Source organism: Sphaeramia orbicularis, chromosome 6 (assembly GCF_902148855.1).
Source record: "Sphaeramia orbicularis chromosome 6, fSphaOr1.1, whole genome shotgun sequence".
In the NCBI taxonomy this organism is placed as follows: Eukaryota; Metazoa; Chordata; class Actinopteri; order Kurtiformes; family Apogonidae; genus Sphaeramia; species Sphaeramia orbicularis.
Window position 1 is genome coordinate 47,789,445 of NC_043962.1, and position 21,646 is coordinate 47,811,090.

Here is a 21,646-nt window from a genome sequence, read left to right on the forward strand (position 1 = left end):
ATATCTATATCATCACCAGCGTTGCTTATTCATGCAAGTAAAACACAGGGACATGTCACTTATTTATATATTTGTATATTTAAGTATTACAACAAAATATCTTTAAATGTATGTCTAAAAAAGAAAAAAAACAAGCAATAAAATCCGACTATGATTTAGTTCTCAAAAAATAATGCTGCTCTTTCTGTCAATGGTCCCAGAATACTGGTGTTAAAATAGTTTCGTACAAGTTTCAAAACAAATACAGGTACTGGATACATCACTTTCAACATTAAAGACACAGAACAAGTCATAATAAAGTTTCAACACATATTTCAAGTTTTTATTATGCAAAGCTAAAAAAGACCAAGGTTCTCACTGCATGAATATAACTATCAAATGTAAAATGTTGTCAGTAACCAGTTAGAGCAACACAATTTGTCTAACATATTTTACAGTTAAATTACAACAGAACCTTTAGATTTGAAGTTTCACCAACATTCAGAGTTCATTTAAAGTCACTGCTTCCACTCAATATTCTACATCTTTCATTCTGTAGCAGCACGTGGGAAATAGCTACTGGGACAAGATCATACTCTTCCTTTCTGCTGTGACTGTATCTGGTTGTTCAAGAAAAATAGCAACATTTACCATTATTGCAGAACATAAAACATTCAAATAACTGATGAAAATTATTACATAAACATGAATCCAAGAAAACAATGGATGTAAACCATCTTGTCTTTCCTTTTCCACTTTTTTCAATGTAACACTACAGTAATAACACCATAATAATTCCATATTGTCACTTTGATGTTTTGCTGCCTGTGGCTTCTTCAGACTTGTCCGGCTGCTCTATCATCTCATTCATGTCCTTGATGAACTGCTTCAGACTATCTAGGCACCGCACTTTGATCTCCTCAAGGTTCTTATCCAGTGGAGCTTGCAGCAGATAATCCAAACTTGGCTCCTTGTCCACCAACATCTTCACCACTGTGCAAAATGTCTCACAGTCTTGCCTGTAATGCTGCACATAAAAAAAAGAAACACATCAGGAATGTCAATATTGTTTATGATTAGGTTATAAACATATACATGTGAAAAATATAGGTTCTGCTTAAGTTTATATTCATGACCTTAGACTTCCAAATGTCAGGAAATATTACAAACTTGTTCACCTGCAAATATTAAATCAGTTTGGTGTCGAGACATTGTTATGTCTATATTTTAATTTCCAACTAAAACAAACATGTCAGTGTTTCGTACACTAATTTACAACCTCATAACTTGGGTGAATATGTTAATTTTATATACACACAATAGATTTATACATTCAGAACAATAAATAATGTCATTATCACACATTAAAACTTACCTCACAAAATACCATTATCTGACAACTCTATGAATGCTATATGCTTATCCAAGAACTCAATAAAACCCAGTTGTGATAAACTTCCATGAAACAGGTGTGTGGATATGCGTATGCGAGCCTATTCAAGTGCATGTCGGCCCATAACACAAGGGACGGGAGGTGTTAGAGTATGTTAGCGGCGTTGCAGCATTCTTTCACACCACATTGTAACAAGCTCTCACATCCCTCTTGGATTTTACTGCTGACCCAAAACGGCTGTTAAGTTCTTTATTAGAGTCCCAGGTGCAAGCTCACCACATCTTTATCACTTGGGGAGTAAAAGCTATATGTGGCACCCTGAACTTAACCCGTGTTTAGGTTTAGGGCTCAACCAGTCCAAGACAGCAACATCCACTACGCTGTTCAGACTGCAACTGCATCTACTGATCTAAAATGTCTAATAACTTCTAAACCACTAACCATATTAAGATATTTAAATAATTAATGTAAAATGCAGTTTCTTGGCTTTTCACTGTCATCAAATATGACCCATTTGGATTTAAGCTCTGTAATGAACATGGAAACACAGTCATCTTCTGCATTAATGATTCAAAAATAAAATCTAGGTAGACAGACAAATTGCTGTGATTGTAGATGTTTGTTTTTACATTTAGTTATTGATATATTTTGCAGGAAAAAAGTCCCTTTTTGCTTCAGTTTTCTCTTTTTTGATTCAATAAACTTTGAATTTTCTGAGCTTTTACGAACATCTACGTGATCAGTAAATTAAATATGAGACAATACTGGATTTTCCTTGAAAAATGCAGAAAAGAAAATAATAAATTATCGTGATAAATTTCTTAGCCAAGGTTAGATGTAGAGAAATTAATTTGGAAGTCATCAAGAAAGACGGTTGTAGGTTTTTAGGGATAGGAACTTATCCTAGTAGGCATTAAAATTATACATCAAACCCATAACATAAAAGAAGAGATTTAACAAACAGCTGTTGGTTTTTAGACATACTGAACTGTTAACTGTCTAAACCTCATTCTGACTTAACAAGTGTGAACTGTGCAAACTTTAGTTGTCTACATATACCTCATCTAGCATTAACTGTTCAAGAAAAAAAAAAAAAAACAAGCGAGTAAAAATGCTGCCTGTCGACTTAAATTAAAGTCCAGTCTTAAGCAGAATGTGAGGTTAACCGGTTAAACGGCTATATTCCAGATTTCTGTCAGTTCCTGGGGTAATTTCAAACCACAACTGCTCTTTCTTTGCCTAGATACACATTGCATAAATGCATCTAGGCTAACTTGTGATCATGTATCCATCAATTTGTATGGAGATCACGACAACATATGCACATTCATCATATCACTGTCACATGACTTAACTGCATTTGATGAGGATTTCATGACAGATTTGAGCAAGTAGCTCTGCCACTGCAGAGTGTCGCCTTTGTTACTAAGACTGAAATAATTTTGAATTCTACACTGGAGAATGCCAATATGTTAAAACCTGACCTTTATGATCAAAATCTGTAAGCAAGCTCTGCTGGGTGGGGTTTTTCGACACAAAGAAAAGGTCAAGGAAACAAAAAAATAATGTGACATTCAGTTTGGAACAATAAGTATGGAAACAATTCACCACATGGGAACCACTCGGTGTGTTTTCAAGGAAAGGAAAGGTCCCACATCTGACATGAAAAAGGCTGATAGAGGCTATAGAGAGTTGGGGGGGAAAAATTCCCAGGTGTACAATTTTAATGTGGGTGTCAGACTACAACTAAAGTAGGCCAAGTAAGGTTAAGCAAAATAAAATTACACACACACACACGCACACAAACACACACACACACAACTTGGAGGAAGAAAATGACGGGGATGCAGTTTCTGCTCTAACTGCTAATTACAATAATGTTAAAAAACTGCAATGCCTAAAGTACTGGGCTGGTGTCAGTCCTCCTTTGTGGTTTTCTTATTTTATTTCTGATAATTCCCCTGTTGAACTAGCAACAGCATGTTCAGAAACTTGATGTACATCTATCTGACATGGCTAACCCACATGCTGCACCGAAATACAAGAACAAATGGACCAAATGCTGCATTACAGTGAAATGTTTTCACAGAAGTTTAAATCCAGGTTAATATCAATTCCATTCAGTTTTCTGTCACAACATGTACTGCATAAACAGGGGAAGGCAAGTTGAGAAAGCTCAGACAGAAATATCCCAGACTGTGGGAGATGTTTGGACTTCGCCTGATGCTTTAATGTCTGCAGATCATGTCAAGCGAATTCGAGGCCCCACATAATAATAGTCTTCAGCTCAACCACAAGGAAGTGAGAAACTCACGACACGTGTGGCCAACAAAGCTCAGGGTCAACTTCATGCAAAGACAGGTTTTCTTCTTTGTGTACATCCAGTGTGACTTGTCCCTTCCCCTGCTATGCTGAACCTTTACTATTACATAATCTGAATGAAACATCATACACCCTCTTCAGGTGCTTTTTCACATTACTTAGGTGAAAATTTCTCCGTTGTAAAACATTTTCACTCAGTGACCGTTATGTAGCAGAGGGAAAAATTGGTTCCAGGTTTTAAGATGTGAGAGGAAACATGGCCTAAATGAGACACAAACATGTGGTATATGTCCCACAAACCAGTATCCCTCTAATCATTTAAGGCTGATTATGTTTGCCATCGTTCAAAACAAAACCCTCTTAAGCTTTTCCCAAGATACAGCCTTTGTTGACACTGATTACATTTTCACTTCATTATATCCCATATAAACACAGTGTTAGACACTTTAAAGCAGGATGGGGAACAGGGAGGCAAAAGTGGCCTTATAATGAACTATGAACTCAAATTAAGAGACTTCCCCTGATACTGCAGCTTAGAAGACAAAGCTGCACATGTGTGAGACAGAGCGCTTCACTACACATTTACTACAATATTAAATAATCGAGGAGTAACTTCAAGCTATAGCCTGTTATTTTTTCTTGAGAACTGCTCCCATGTTACTTGAACAAACAGGAAGGGTGCCTTTGACCTGACTGTTCTCTGTGTGTTGTGAGAAAAGGTTGCAGGGAGGTTTGGTCTTAAAGTTTCCTCCACGAAGCAGGACCCACAAGCTGATCTTTAAGCCTGATACTAAAGGGCCACACAGGACGGCTGGAGCCCCGAGAGAAGCAGCCACACCAGGGGCCTTAAGGAGAAGCCTTAAAAAATGGGCTACTGCCCAAATCGGATGTTTGTGGAGGTCCAAATTGTGAACATACAGACAGGAGTGTGCGCTGGGACAGTGGGTGGGGGCTGGGAAGTGAGATTATGCATGCAGCTCTCACATGGACACTTAGTGAGGCTCTGTTCAAATGAGCGCAGATGCAGGCAGGGGTCCTGCATAATAAGGGAAGTAGGGTAATGACTTGAGGGCTGGTACACATTAGGGGATATTAAAAGAGCCATTTTAATCACTCAAGCTGCAAACCGGACCTCTTGATGGAGGGGCTAATAGTTGAAATGGATATGTTTCATTTGCACTGATTGAGATGATGAATGAACTTCTCTCAAAATCATTCCCAGGCATTTTTTTTCAATGGATATTTTCCAAGCTACTACATTGTTGTTGTTTTTCTTAAATGCCCAGATTTGTTTTGTGGTATTCCCCCATCAACAAACAAATTTGCTCATCATCTGTGTTATGGGAAAGAAAAGTATGATCATGAAAACTTACACAACAACTGCATAATGGTCATTGTTGCCATAATGAAATCATTTAACATTTTAAAACATGTAAAAACAGTGTCATCATCTGTAATACTGACTATGTCAATAAATTGGTTTCTGGTTTCTGATTGCCCTTCTAACCCTGAAACACCCTCAGAGAGTATGTATTACAGCAAATGTTGGCCAAATAATAAGCTATGCACTCTGCTGGTGTGACTAATCAATTTCTGATTCGACTAGCTCCACACTAGCAGGCTTGTCAACAAAACCATCAGGAAATTAGCAAAAAGGATGAAGTAGTAAAGTTTTGTGGTGTTTGTAACTGTCACTTCACGGTTTACAGAGGGCTGAACACAGAACATCTGCTTGCTTGATCTGCCCAGTTTGGTCTTCCATTGTAAAGCGCGTGTTTAGTTGAGCCTGGGGCAGACGTTACAGTGAAGACACAGTGGAGGTTTTCAACTCTCACCACGCAGTTTGAAATGGCAGGGTAAGCATGTGGCAGCTAATGCCAAGAGACGCGCCACACTGTGGGTGGGCCGCCTGCAACCTGCAGGGCAATTTCTGTCCTGCTTTACCAGGAAGAGATAAGTGGTACTATAGAGTAGAGCGATGAAAAAGGGAAAAGTGCAACTCCAAATAGCTGAGAGAAGATGGGCGTCACAACCCCAGGTGCTAAGGATTTTTCTGCTGACTCATCCCTTGTTCAAATGTTTCTCGCACACTACTGTATGTTTAGTGAACAAAGGCATATTATAACACCTTTCAAATCAACACCTTATTTCCCTCTCACTCCCACATAATACCAGTGTAAAATAAAGTGTTGTTATAATAAATACCTTGAGAGAGAGAAAGAGGGAAGGTGATTTTACCTTATTGATAAAGCTATTTTCATTTCTCTCTTTAAGACCGAGACAATGCTAATACCAAAAGTAAGGAGATTATTCAGGTGGTAAGGTTGTTGTTGGAGCAGATTTTACTACCTTCTCAATTTCCAAAGCTTTAGCCTTAATGGCCTCCGACCGGCGGGCCTTGATGTCTTTCTCTGGTGTCAGCTTTGGCTCCATGCTGGCAGCTACTACCTCCTCCGACTCCGCTACAGATGCGGAAGCTTTTTCCTGGCGGGCCAAAGGTTAAGGGTTAGAGCCGAGGTCACCACTATTAGAAACTGGTTCTCATTTCAAAGTGTTTCAAATAGAGACAACTCTGCTGCTTTGCAAGTGTTGACTCTTTGTTTTCATACATGCCTCATCAAGCTGGCCATGCGTCGACAGTAAACAGTAACATTCCACATCAAAAATTGCAGACAACTTAATGTAAAAAAATGGGATAACAAATAAATAAGAGTTTTGTCTAGTTTGTATTACATTTTTTATTTTTAAATGTTTTTCACAGTTTCGTCTTACGTCATCTTGGGTTACTTGAGCTTCAGTTCAAATTCTTATTACAGGGTTCCAACAGGTTTCTACAAATTTAAATTGAAGATTTTTTAAGACCTTTTTAAGACTACTTAGAACAGAATTAAATGCCTATTTCACAGCCATACTGGCAAAAGATTTGTGACTCCTCGAATTTAGGAAAATGTATTTATGTACGCCTTGATTCCCACCGTTCTGAGTCATTTCTCACCAGGGGCTGCAAAGTTAGCGATAACTGGTTCCTAATTTTAACATAAATTGTTGGGTTGGAACGGGTGGAACTGAGTTGACTAACGATACTTTCTTTACAGCTTGGACATTTAAACACAATACAATGACCAAGTTGATAGGAACATAACTTAAGACCTACCACATCAAATGTAATACCTTCTAAAGACTTTTTACGGTATTAAATGCAGATTTGTAAATTCAAGACTTCTAAGACTTTTTAAGACCCCGGAGGAACCCTGTTATTCCTAGTCAAGTCTTAGAGGTAACTTTACAGGTTTGACTAGATTTGATGTGCTTTCTGTTGAGTACTTTTGTATTACTCAACTGACAAACTTTCTTATGGCTCTAAAACTGCTTGAATTTACCCTTAAATGCTGGTTTTACCTTTGATGATCCCGAGCTGTGAGGAGACCCCTCTTTGGAGCTGCTGGGAGTTTGACTTGGCGGCATGCTGGATTTATCTGAAAGTATCATGAAAGGTTAAAAATTTCATAGAATGCACATCCCCAACATGAAAAATGTAAAAACCAGAGCAAGAAAGCATCTCTGGATCTGCAATTTCACGAAGAAAAAAAAGTCTTTAATGCTATGCAGTTCCTTTGTACATCTGTTTATCCATCAATTTTTTTTTATATGTAGTTAGATTATTAAGGGTATGGTCTTGACCAGCTCTACATGTAAAGTGTCATGAGATAACTTTTATTATGATTTGGCACAAAAATAAAATTTGGTTTGGTTCAGATTTGTCTTTAATTTGGTACAAACCTTACAGAGACAGTGGTTTCATTTTAATTCCTTCATAACACTAAACATTATTCTAGAGATGCTCTATACATACAGGGTGGGGAAGCAAAATTTACAATATTTTGAGGCAGGGATTGAAAGACAGTGTATGACCAATTAGTTTAGTGAAAGTCATGAGAATTTATTTGCCACAAGAAAATTTACATAATAGAAAATGTTTTGATTCTATGTGTCCTCCTTCTTTCTCAATAACTGCCTTCACACGCTTCCTGAAACTTGCGCAAGTGTTCCTCAAATATTCGGGTGACAACTTCTCCCATTCTTCTTTAACAGTATCTTCCAGACTTTCTCGTAATAGTTTTGCTCATAGTCATTCTCTTCTTTACATTATATACAGTCTTCATGGACACTCCAACTATTTTTGAAATCTCCTTTGGTGTGACGAGTGCATTCAGCAAATCACACACTCTTTGACGTTTGCTTTTCTGATTACTCATATGGGCAAAAGTTTCTGAAAAGGTATGGATAACAGTGTTAGGTATGATTATGACATCAATATATGTTTGGTTTTAAAACAATTGACGTAGTGCCTGCTGAGAAAAAACAACTAAATGTTCATTGTAAATTTTGCTTCCCCACCCTGTATATTATTAATGACAGTTATGTACACAGATTCCCCACTAAATATTGGGTCTATCCTTTACTTCTTGTGTACATAAATTTGTTTTTGTGTATATTTTCTAGTATTATTGTATGCTAGGTCTTTGTTGTCTACCTTGTGTACATAATCTAAATACTTTTTACAAATCTTTCTGTATCTTATGTGTTTACTTTTAAAATGACTGATCACACGACTGGTAACACCAAGGGGTTTTAAGTATTTAAGATGGCTTCTCTGTACCTGTTTCTCTATGAGCTTAAAGATATGGCGGATAAATAGAAATATAGACCAATATGCTTGAAAATTAACATATTGTGCATAAATATGGGGAAATGCAGGAAAAACTAGTATAGATAGATTAGTAAAACCACAAAAAAGAGCTATTAGAATAATTAACCAAGTTGGATATTTTGAAGCAACTAATAATTTATTTATTCAACTTAAAACCTTAAAATTGACAGATATTGTATTTATGTATGTTGTATACTGTATTATGAAGTAAAAAATAATATTGTTCCAAATACCATTCAAGAGTTCTTTAAATTAAGAGAGTAATTATAATTTAAGAGGTCTTTATATTTTTAAATGTATAAAAGTGAGGACAAATGTGAAATCCAGATGTATTTCGGTTGTGGGTGTGAAATTATGGAATGGGCTTGATGAATTTAAGTTGTTCACTTCTCTGACAAAGTTTAAAAAATGCCTTAAGTATAAGAAAATTCAGGAATATTAAGTGGAGATGGTAGATGTGTTTTTGTTGTTATTGATTCTTTTGTTATAATGACAATGCTCGATGATGTACACATTTAATTTAATGTAAGTGGTGTGTCAGGTGAGAAGGATAGGCAAAAAATAAGTTTCTGCTTCTGGCCTATTCATGTTTTTGTTTTTTGTGTCTATTGTGGTTGTTATACTGTGTGTGGTAATTACTGTACAAACCAAAAATAAACCATTCATTCATTCAAAATGTAAAGTCAAAACAAAAAAGTCAACCTTAGAGATCCGAGCTAAACAATATAGTTCTGACAGAGAGAAGAGATGGCTGAAAGAAGAGGGTAATGTACATCCTTGAGTCCAAGTGGACAGTTGTGCCAAATTCTAAGACATTTTGTGATGCTGTTCTTGAGAAATCGAATCTTAAACATAATAGGAGCTGACAGATAAATCTTCTCTTGTGAACTTATCTACTAACCCTTCAGGGAGAACGCTAGTGGGTCAGTGGTCTTGGGTACATGCCAGTTCAACTGCAGCATCTACAGTAGAAATCTGATAAAGACCTTTTTTAGACATTGCTCTCTTCTCACATTCTGTAGCTGTCTCTAAAAACAGCAGAATGACATTTTCCGACTCTAAAAACACCCTAGGGAAAAATTACATGTGACTTTGAGACATTAAACAATCACTCACATAACACTGTGAATAACAGAGAATCCAAACCCAGGATGTCGTGAGGCAGCTGAAAAGGATAAATCATGTCCTTATTTCTGCCTCTCATACAAAATGCTAGAGGAGTTAAGTAGGTTTAATAGTTCCTGAACTGAAATATTGAGGTTTTGCTGGTTCCACTGTGTCTAAATGAAAACTAATATGGTTAGGTTGGTTTTTACAGACAGAATCTATCAAAGTGATTGAAGTGACCCACAGCCCTCAACTAATGAGCTATGGAGTTTTTACAGAGCCTGTACGACACTGTAGCTTATTTCATATATTACAATTCACATCATTAATTAACAGGTCACCTTTTCATCATTATTATCCAACACTGTATAAGCTATACAGGTATAATGTCCTGCTTTTAAAGGTTCATCTCTACTGTATAAAACTAGTCTCAAATAGCTGACGTGATTGTTTTTCAATACATGGTCTTTGTCAGTCTCATTTTCCTCACTTGTCTCTCCTCTCCTAGCAATTACATTGCCGTAAAAGGCCGAGAAGCTCATCCATGCCATCATCTCCAGTACAATTGATTACAGAAATGGTCAAACAGGACTTGTAAAAAAAAAAAAAAAAAAAGCTTTAAACATTGAACAGCTGCAGGTCATTCAGAACCAGAACTAAGAGAACAGAGGACCTTACACCAGTTCTTAACTCTTTATACTGGCTTCCAGGTAGTTACAGAACAGACTTGAAAGTCCATAAATCACTGAATAGTTTAGGTCCAAAATACATTAGTGACTTGTGTTAAGGAATATAAACCAAAGACAACTCCTAGATTATGGACTCCAATCTTGAGCCCAGGGTCCAGACTACACACAAAGAAGCACTATTTAACCGTTATGCTACAAACAACTGGAGCAGACTTCCAATAATGCTTAGACTTACCCCAAATGTAGACATTTTTACATCTATGTTGAAAATGTTTCTCTTTGCATGCACCTACAAATAGGGATGGGTACTAAAACCCGGTACTAAACGGGCCCAGGAGACAAATAAGTAAACACTGCTGTATCAATAACAGCACTGGAGAAAGGAAAAAAGTATGTAGATTTCCACTGTATTGGTAAATGGACTGCACCTATATAGCATATTTTCTACACCTTCATGGTGCCCAAAGCGCTTTACAAAGCCTCACATTCACCCATTCACCAGTGCTGCTGCCTTGCAAGACACTGCGCTCCCTACTGGGAGCAATTTAGGGTTCATCTGTCTTGGCCAAGGACACTTTGACATGTGGACAGTTGGAGCCAGAATTCAAACCGTCGACCCTTCGGTCATTGGTCATTACCAACTGAGCCACAGCCGCTACTAACACTTCAGCAGCAAAAGGGTTGTTTATCAAAGTTATGTCACTAACTCCATTTCTTAATAATACTTTTGTGATACAATTCTGTGATTTTCAGTCCAGACCTGGGTTTAGGTCTCTGAGAGGTGAGTCTGCTCTGTCACACACTGCACCGAGCAGCTCAAACACTCAGACATCTTAGAGTAGTGACGAGAAACTCTATTCTTTTTACGGACTCAAGTTCGCATGAGTAATGCACCTAAGAGAATCGAGTTTTGAGTCATTTCAGTCACTGAGTCAGTCAACCAGGGTGTGCAGAAATCCTTTTGTGCACACAAGCTCCACCTACTTCAATTCCCCAGTGATTCATATTGCTAATAACACTGATTACTTTTGCTTGAGAGAAACATCACGTGTACAAAATAAAAATAAATAATAATAAATAATTTATTTCTATGCTGTCAGTCTTACTACCAGAGCAGAACAGCAGACTTTCAACTCAGGTAAGGGGGGGGCTGTCCCAGTGGTAAGAAAATGCCAGTCTGAGTGATTAATTCATTCTGTAAGTTGTGCCAGGCTACTGTTAGATAGTGCATGATTCATTTGTTCACAGCTCATAGCAGGGAGGGAAAGGGAGAGTTGAGTTAAAACAAGAAACCAGAGCAGTTGCATTTCCCACAGGGCTAATATAGTGATTAACTTGATATATTTACACAAATGCAGTTAGAATAGCATTTGCAAAATAGTGACATTTCATCTGGTGTCTTCTTTGCAGGTAGCTAGAAAGCAGCTAGCACGGATGAGTAAATAGATCCAAGGAATCATGACTCACGACTCAGGAAAATGACTCACGAGTTTTGAATGATTCGTATCAGACTAGCACATCACTACCCTGTGCTACATCCAATGCTTCTATTATACACTGAATGTGAATTAAAAAGTTAACTGACAGTGGATTGTAAAGGTAGATGTAATAATGAAAGTTTGGAGGAGAGGATAAGATGATGGCCAATTTAACAGATGGTGAAATTCCTTCAAAGTCACACTTCTCAATTCAGAAGTCTAATAGGAGCCATTGGTCACTACTGGTGTCAACTTCTGCCATTACAGTGTGTCTGTATTGGCACCGATCAACTGGTCAAAACAATACATCAGTCCAATCTACTGTAAATCTAGAGGTCTATGTATTGGACGTATCTGTGTATGTATAGGACTGGCCAATATGGCAAAACAAAATTAAAGTTAAATTTTTCTTATTTCATCAATTTATGGTTACAAGAACCACGGACAAAACAAGCTATATACCATGTATGATTGAAGAAACACATTCATAATTAATATATTACACAAAGCAAACAGGTACATTTTGAATTTTTGTCAAAAAGTCCCCAGAGGAATAATTAATTCAATGTATAATCTAATCACATTCCACAGTCATCTGCCATCTGTTTATCATGCATGTTCATATCACAATGATGACTAATATGATAAGATGTACTAACTTCTTCCTCTCACTATCTACATGCATGATATGACATAGAAATTCTGCAATGTGTGATAACAATGTATAAGTGAAATGATGAATTTACAATAAATAACCAAATATTATAAGGCTATCCTCAACAGCAGTTCTAGGCTCCACATTAGGTGACATTCCACATCATAAGAGCTGCTTTATATAGCAGGACTTCTGTTTGACACAAAAGCCTTCCCCCACTCTCCAACCACCAAAGAACCAGACGCCTACGTGAACCCTTACGGGTGCTGGGCCAAGAACTGTCATGACTTACCACATTGTAACAAAGCCGGGTACACATACCTTATCGCTTTGTACTCTGCTGTGCCTGCCTAATTAGTATCCCAGATGGGTTAGAGGTGGGAGGTACTGTTTTATAAGATCTTCAAAGACTGGTACAACAATGAGCTACACTTTTAACGCATTAATACGTTTATGCATCTTAGAGAATCAAAGCACTGGAAAAGTTATAGTCCCCACTCCTATGTCAGATCACTTTAAAACCAGCTCTGGTCAAATTCACCTATAAATTTCACTTGCCAAGTGTTGTTAATTAAGGCTGTATAGGCTGTAAAAATGTTAAAAAGCTTGTAAAAAAGTCAAAAGTAAAAGTAATTTTGTAGAAATTGTTAAGCTAACACACAAAAAATACTCAGTGAAGGATGTCTGGATATGAATCTAAAACAAAACCAGTCAAATAATCTGAGATCATTCTTCCAAACCATGGTGTTTTTGCATCTGATATCATGTCTAGAAAAAGATGCTTTGTTGAGAAATATTAATAACACAGATGTCCCATTGGAAATAGATAGTAGGACATAAAGATCAGCATTTATTTATTTATTTATTTATTTATAATATAAAAGTAATAACCTCTGATACTGTGGCACTCTCATTTTCTCTGCTCCCTCAGGTTTCGCATACTGTGGCCAATCACAGACAGGTATTTCAGCGGCCCTTTGTTATTGGATACCAAACTATCCACTGGGGCAGCAGGTCAGACAGCTACACCCACAACTGCTAGTTCTGTGCAAGAGATTAGAAACCAAAGGTGGATGTCCAAGCAGGACTCAGATGTAGCGACACCTTTTGTTTGGCTTCATCTCATTTGAAACTATACACAAGTATTGTTTTGCAATGAAATAATAAAACAATGCATCACCAGAGTTTGTTTTGTTGCTCCTTTGATTCTTTCCATGTGATCACAATGTGCACACTTACGCCTTGGCTGGTAGCTGTAGCTTTTTTCCTTGTCAGGGGTAAAACTCTTGGTGCTGGATTTTGATCCTGATGACGCAGACTGGATGTCCCTTCTTACAGGTGATCGGTCCCGTACAGAAGGGTAGAACTCTCTCCGCCTGTAGTCATCATGGTCCTCTCTAGGGGGAAAAGCAGCATTCAAAGGTTTGGCTACTATGATACATACATTCCTGAACAAAATCTTAAGACTCAGTAAGAAATTACAATAATTCACATTTTGCAATGGTGGATTGTAACCAGGTTATAAATATGGCTTCAAAACGCAAAAAGAAGAAACTGGAGCAAGAGACAAAAAAAGAGAACAGGCAATAGACTGAAAATACATTTTAAGTCAAACAGGCTGTTCATCAACAGTTCAAAAGTTTAAGACCATAGCCTTAAAAAGTCTGTGCAAAATTCTGACTTTCATGTTATTTTCTTTCAGGCATTCACACTGTCATGACCAACCCACACACACTATACATATTTGGAGGTCCATATCTGGTGAGCTTGGACATAATGTTAAACAATTGCATTCGATCTAACTAGGACTGCATGATTTGCTGGAAAGTTGCAATGTGAGTACTGCGGGCAATATTGGGAGTTCATGCCTTGCTATCAAAGAAAATGCACATTACTCATTTAGCGATGTTAAATCACTATACAGAAAACAAAAATAAATAAATAAAAACCATGCTGTGACTTTCATTTTGCACATTATACATTGTACCTCTTTCTTATAAGTGTTGCTAAATCCAACATATCACTAGACAGAGAGGTTGTTTTCATTTTTTCCCCCATTTCTGTGATGAGATCATCCTAAATCCTCCTAAATCCAGACCTTTACATTGCAGCCTTTAGCAATTATAAAATTGCACAGGCTGATATGGTGATTGTCATTTGATTAACTGTGCAGCTTCTGATATAACACAGAACTGCAATTTAAACCTATTTAAGGGCGAGGTCAAGGGCATCATGGATGGACAGCCCACTACTTTTTGATTCATAACTTTTGAATCAGACAAGTTTAAGACAAATATTACACATAATTGGAAACGTCTAAATGCCATCTTAAACATACTCAAATGGCAAAATTTTTTTTCAAATATTTTTAAATGAAAAATATCAAAAACTACTGTCACAGATAGACAAAAAATTAAAGTCTATTTTTTGCAAGAATTACAAAGTTCTCAAAAGTGAATTTCCTATGACATTTTTGTCTTAAAATGTATTCAGTGTATACCTTAAACCCTCTATTTTACAACCTAATAATTGGTTAGAGGAAAAAAAAAAAAATATCATACCTAAATAGCAAGAGTTTTGGCAAATGGTAGCATCACAGATGGACAAAGCCAAAAACATCACAGATGACCAACAAAAGTAAATATTAAATTGAACATTTTTTAAATTTCAATTAAATTATCAATATCATGTACATTTTTTTTTTTACAATATTTACAACATACAAATAATATTAACATGATATTCAAATTTATTTTGCATAGATATTTGCATTTATTAATTTTAGACACTGTGTGTTTAGAATATGACATAAATAATATAATGGTCAAATATCAATGTATTTGAAAGAAATGTTATTTCTGAGAGTTTATGAAATGAACCCAGAATGACGGCAGAAAACTTTGTCACTTTCCAAACATTCACACTTGTAAAACTCCTCAAATTTTTTCTCATTTCAAAATACATTTTTCTAAAAATATAAGTAATTACCTACTCAAGAAAATAAGTTCGGCATAGATTATTGTAATTAAATTTTTTTTGACCAGATATTAACCTTCCCTTAACTTCGTCTTTAACATGGATGTTAAGTTTGGATTTCTGTATGACACCAACCTTAAAGGAGGTGCAGACCCTCGACCTCTGTTGCGGTAATAGGGTCCACCTCTGCCACTGCTCCTGAAAAAACATTAAAAAAAAAAAAAAAAAAAAAAAAAACAGATTTAGAAATGCAGCACTGCTCATCACAATCCTAAATCCTTAAGTTCACACCAAATGTTACATATGATGGATATTCATAAGCGTAAACTACAATTTTAAAAAATTAGAATGAAGAAGAAGCCACAGAGATGTAAAATCAAGTTTTTGTCGGGCACTATGGTATACTGTTCAGTTTGTGAAATGGAAGCAATCTCCTTCCTTGGCACAGATAACAGCTGGCTGACAGTCAGACCAATTTTGGTCTTCTTTCACTAGTATCTACTTTACTTGCAGCCAGAACCACGGTCATGGCTCAACATGCAGCTTAAGACAAAAACCATGTCATTTCATGTGGTGATGTAATACTTGTCATTTTTTAGCTCTTATTAAAAACGGCCATAGGCCAAGCACAAGTCATGTTGTATATGACCTTGTGTACTCACGTTTTATCCGAGCGACAAACTTTAGAAGTATATGAGGTATAAATGATCCAAAGGCACCTGGTAATCATGACCTCTGCCTGAACTCAGACCACATCTCAAACAGAGAGCAGGTCTAACAAGCCTCAAACTTTTACGACTCTGGACCTGTTTGAAGTAGCCAAGACTCAGCCTGCCATTTGCCAAATACTGCAGTGCTATCCATTCAGTACTTGAACAAAACTAACATCAAAAGGCCACGAATTAAATAAATTCATCAACGAGCATACATTAATTTCACTTAAAGATGAAAAATAGTCTCTGGATACTAAGTGCAAATATTTAAGTCTTCAATAATTACAATAGCAGCAGGACTTGTTTAAAAGAATACTTGACATAACTGGATCGTGTTTTGTGAGACTGTGCGTAAAAGATAAAACAGAGACAAAGATTAAATTTACAGGGTGACTTTTGACCATTTATGAAGAAAGTGACAAATCTCTTGACAGCTGTATGTCAGACCACTCACTCTGCATTTACCTCAGTGCCTCACTTTCTAGATCTGAGCAAAACCTCAACAAGATGGATGTAAAAGTGAATCAAGTGGGTGCCAGGACTACTCTTTACCCTCCACACATTCCTCCAAATGAGTGTGATTTCTGACGGCTTACAGAACCTTACATAGCCTTGTTTCTCTCTGGTGGGGTTTCAGTGATTTTTTTAAAAATTAATTTATTTTTTTTAACCTTTTTTTGACATGACTGCAGTGCCATATTGACAAAAAAAAAAGAATGCTACAAAAATTTACAGATTTTTCATTTTTTCTAGATTTGCATGGTAAAATTTCCCTTTTTTCTAAGCACTTTGAAAAAACAACTAACAAACCAGATGGTACAGTAGAGGGACATACAGTTTATATCAATCCTGGGAGAGATACTTAAATCACAGACGCGGACCATGCGCTGCACAGATTGTGTATGGTTGTTTAACTAAAAAAAGGTGTGTTTCAGACTATTTTTCCTCTCAGGGTGGGGTAGGGAGTGGGGGTGTGGTTGGTTGGCTGAGTGAGCAGACACTAGTGCCCTTTGTCCCTTTTCTCTAGCCTGGTATGACTTCTGGAAAGGGTGGTGGGGTTTCTGTTGGTGTGCTAAAGTGGCTAGCTGAGTGTATGTTGATGTAGGAGTTAGAGCTGCCACACTTAACTACCCTATGCAGGGTTAAACTCCTGAGCTTACCTTAAGAGCAATGTGGTCACACATAATTGGAAAATACTTCCTAAAATACATTTTCCAAAGCCCAGTGCTATTGTCCTGCCAAAGCAACAATCTGAAACAAGAGGCAGAAAATTATTTGCTGCTCTGTGAAATATGAAGGCTTGTTTTTCCACTTAAAGGCTCCATAAGCTTATTTTATTTTAATGCATAGACAATATTCACAAACCATGAGGCTATTGCACTTTTATCGGGATAAAAATGTTGTATGTACAAAGAGCAGAACTCTGCTTCCACCTAGAGGCTGGTTTGGTCTATTGCATAAAAGAACGCCCAGGAGCTGACAAGTAGGTTTAATAAGAATTTAACTCAAAGACTTTGACAACCACATTAAAAAGATTTAACAGAATAATACACATTAATTACCTTGAATCTAACTGGTGCCTCAAATCATCTCTGTTTGGAGGGTAGTGGGCATATGGGCCGTCCTAAAAGAAAAATAATCAAAATCATTAAGATTCAGAATCAAAGATTTTTACTGTCCATTCACTGAATGTGCAGCACGGGTCACCAACCCTGGTTCTTGAGAGCTACTATCCCACATGTTTTAGATGTTTCCCTCTTCCAGCACACCTGAGAGGTCATTATCAGGCTTCTGCAGAGCTTGATGATTGTTGGAAGAGGGATACATCTAAAACATGCGGGATAATAGCTCTCAAGGACCAGGGTTGGTGACCCCTGATCTAACACATGCAGGATAGTAGCTCTTGAGGATCAGGGTTGGTGACCCCTGATGTACAAGATATACAGAGAATTGAAATCCTGTTTCTCTCTCACATTAGTAATAAATGCCATACAATTAAAAAAGAGAGATCAAAATAGAATAAGAATAAACAGAGTACTAGAAAAGATAAAATAGACACTGTGGACATATAAATTGAACTTGTTTACAATAGAGGCGGTAAAGCAAATACAGCAACAGTAACTGAAGGTGAGGAGATGCATAATGGAACAGTTTGAGGTGTATGGACAGTAGTACAAATGATCAACAGCAGACATGATAATAATGTAGATCAACCCAGGATGAGCTAGAACATATTACGTATGTGATCATTCACCGCTGAGGACTGAGTGCTGCTCAAGGGAGCATGTTTAACAAAGTCTGAGTCTAACCCTGAACTCTGAGTCACTTAAGTCTGAGATGTGAAACTCGAGTTTTTGCTTCCCAACAGCTGATTTGAGTTAGTTCAGTCAGCTCCGAATATGTCTACTCTTAAGAGCATTCATTAGGAATGAAAAAAGCCATTATTAGTTGGGCTTAGACACGATGATTCACCATGGCAACACAGCATTGAAAGGTAGTTGCCACTGTTAATTCAAAGGGGGTCGAAATGTGTGCAAAAATACATGCAATACATGACTATATGCACATTTGTCTAATAGACCTAACATCTACAAAGCATAAAGTGCTAAATATAGTTTAAAAATAATAAACAATATTTTGATAAGAAGTTATTTAATACTGGCCATTCATTCATCCCTTGCCACATATTTCCACATAGCTTGCATGCAATGCAAGGCACAGTATTCGTTACACTGATAATGATCATGATTATTATTATAACTGACCTATTACCCTATATCATGGAACTTAAAAAAAATGCAGCCCAGAGCTTTGGAAGTAGACCCACACATATAACAGCAAAAATGTGCAGCCTGGTCTCGAAAGATACGCAATGACTGTCCAATACACCGATTTGTTGGACCTGAATCGGTCCATTCCAAAGGAAGATGGACATTTTTTAATTGCTACTGCTCCCACATGATTGAATTTACAATCACACTTCCAATCTAACCTATGAATATTAAAGCTGAACACATGAGGAACATATAACCTTGTGTACATTTAAACATAGTAACTTTATCCACAGCACAATTTTCACATCATTCTGTACATTTAATGCATTTTCTTTCAGTGTGAGTGCATGTCATGAGAGCAGCACATAAAATACTTTTAGTAATAATATTCACCTAACTTTTACAATAAGATGCTATCAGTCATTTGGTGCTCACACTGCATGCAATGGTATTCACCATTCTAAGATCAGAGGCAAAGTGACCACTAGGAAGTGACAAGATGATTCAGGTAATGTCACAAGTGAACACTGTACAATTTCCAACTGCCTCTGCACATAAAACATTGACTGTGCTACTGAAAAGTGAAAGTAATCTCCCTTTTAAATTCTAATGAATATGTGGATTGTGGATGGATCTGTGCTTTGGATATGCGTTGTCATATCATCTGAATGCAGGTGGAAACATAGCTGGCAATCAAAGAGCTCCATTCAAACAGCAGAAGGGACAAAACACACATACACTCAAAGCTGCTTGTTGAAGAAAAACTAAACAGCAAGCAGGTTAGGGTTACGGTTTAAGTTGCAGGAGTAACTGACAGAGTTTAAGTCAACTTATTTTGTTCAACCAAAAACCCTGAGTTTGTCCTATTTCAGGTTAAACAGACTCAGAGTTTACACTGAACCCACTAGCAAAAAAGGGCCCCGTTGTTGACTTTTCATATAGAGGTTAGAATAAGGCATTTTTATTCATGATGTTTTTGTTTGACCAAAAATTAACAAACTATTAAAAAGTCAAACATTCAATGGAGCTGATTTTACAACTAAAATACTTAAAAATTTAGAGTGAAGTTTAAAAGCGTGCACAACCATACTTGACTTACGTTTCTGAGAGGCGGTGAATTCCTGTGAAAATTGCCATAGCTGGGGTTATCATTTTCAAAGTATCGACAATCACTGGATGGGTAACCGCCATCCTCTTGAAATTCTCTTGAATCCTGGTAATTTCGGGGATCATCATACCACTGGTCATCACTGACTCGTCTGTCATATTCAAAACCCAGCAGAGGCGTAGGAGTCCTCTTTTCGACAATGTTGACAACTCTGTGGAATGTCACCTGTAAATACACAACTTTATATGTTAGACATCAGTGTAAATACCAGGATGATGATCACTACACTGTAACTACACAACCTTTTTTGGTGCTGAGAGACAGTAAACTATGTACACCACTGTGTTTACCAATTACCTTAAAAGCTTTCACATTAACATATATTGACCTTCAGAGAAACATCCTTTCTTACCTCCCTTGAGCCCATTGGTGAAAAGTTCTCTTCATACGCGTCTCTAATTGATTTTCGACCACGTCGATACGCCACTATAAAGGAAGAAAATGTGCTTGAGTAATAAAAAAAAAATGTAAGAAGTAAAACACTAAATATAAAGAGTTTAGGAAAGCAAACACCTACGAACGTATCACTGTGTATCAGCTGTAAGGAGGCATGATAAAATTATGTAAAACTTTGTGAAAAATATCTATTTCAGATGAGTTTCACTTACTGGTTTATGTTCCCAGACTATTATTCTCAAAATGTCTCAATAGGAAAAGATGAACCTAAAAGAAAGAAAGAAAGAAAACAAATAATTTGTTACAAGCTACTTCACACATCATTGTCAACAAGTAATGTCTTAAAGGGTGACTCTTGAAGAGGATGTGTAAAGAGTGCAAAGACAGACTGTTGTCCTGAGAGACTGCGTAGCTGTGAAATCTCAGAATCGAAGGTTTTGCTTAAAACCCTTACCTTAATAAGCCCAAATGTTGTTGGCCTTAGCTAGCAGGTAGCATCCTGAGTCTTGTGATGAACACGTTAAAACACTAACCTGTTAATGATTTCAAAACATGTATGCAGAACGTGCATTTTGCATTTTCTTGCAGTGCCTTAATAAGAAAAATAAAATCAAACAACGTGAGTTTCAATAATCCATGCGCTGGGGAAAAACAACAGCAACCACGACTGCACCACTACTTACGGCCCATTCTTCTTCACGAATGCGTTCACTTGCAAAAATCAGTATGGTGCCGCCCCCTGGTGTCGACTGACCAGAACGCCAACACATAAGTTACATGGACGGGTCCTGCAAAAGTACTTTGGACTATATGTATCGTACACGCAACTAGTCTGGTCTGGAGCTGTCATTTATTTATTTGTTTGTTTCTTTATTTATTTATGTATACAAGGCACAAGACAGCAAAAAGAAACCAAAAAAAAAAAAAAAAACTTTCAACTATCAAAAAGATAGTAAGTGAACCTGGAAGTGGGAGTGAGCCTTTAACATGTTAGATGTAGTTTTTAGATGGGATGCAGAAGATACACCCTCCTCAACATCCAGAACATGTGCTTTTGTCTTCCCACTCATAAAACATAAGATGAACAAAATAATTTAATTTTGCTTTATAAGGACTAATTGTCATTGATCAATATTTTTATATGTTGTGCCCAAATGTGATGTAGGCATTTATTCAGCATCAGTGTTCCTAAAATAATTCTAAATCACAGGAAAGTGTGATGTGTTTTGAACTTGATTAGAAATCCCTCTGAAATATATGATATGATCTGTTAATGAAAAAAGTT

The 21,646-nt window shown here is 36.9% G+C and overlaps 1 protein-coding gene across 1 annotated transcript; it reads right to left on the reverse strand.

Moving 5' to 3' along the window:
• Positions 1-224: 224 nt before the first annotated feature.
• On the reverse strand, positions 225-21,063 carry LOC115421115 (periphilin-1). Its single transcript, XM_030136842.1, has 10 exons — positions 20,816-21,063; positions 20,574-20,628; positions 20,318-20,391; positions 19,897-20,130; positions 17,586-17,647; positions 15,446-15,508; positions 13,574-13,731; positions 7,094-7,170; positions 6,044-6,178; positions 225-1,006 (listed from the first exon to the last, which is right to left on the reverse strand). Coding segments are annotated over exons 2-10 (1,026 nt in total). The 5' UTR covers positions 20,575-20,628; positions 20,816-21,063; the 3' UTR covers positions 225-784.
• Between the last annotated feature and the right edge of the window lie 583 nt (positions 21,064-21,646).

What these genes read in the sequence shown, in the direction of transcription:
- LOC115421115 (XM_030136842.1), bottom strand. An exon ending in AGGCACCAGTTAGATTCAAG is followed by an intron (nt 15,509 to 17,585) that starts GTAATTAATGTG and finishes ATGTTTTTTCAG; the next exon opens with GAGCAGTGGCAGAGGTGGAC. An exon ending in ACAGCTCGGGATCATCAAAG is followed by an intron (nt 6,179 to 7,093) that starts GTAAAACCAGCA and finishes TTGGCCCGCCAG; the next exon opens with GAAAAAGCTTCCGCATCTGT.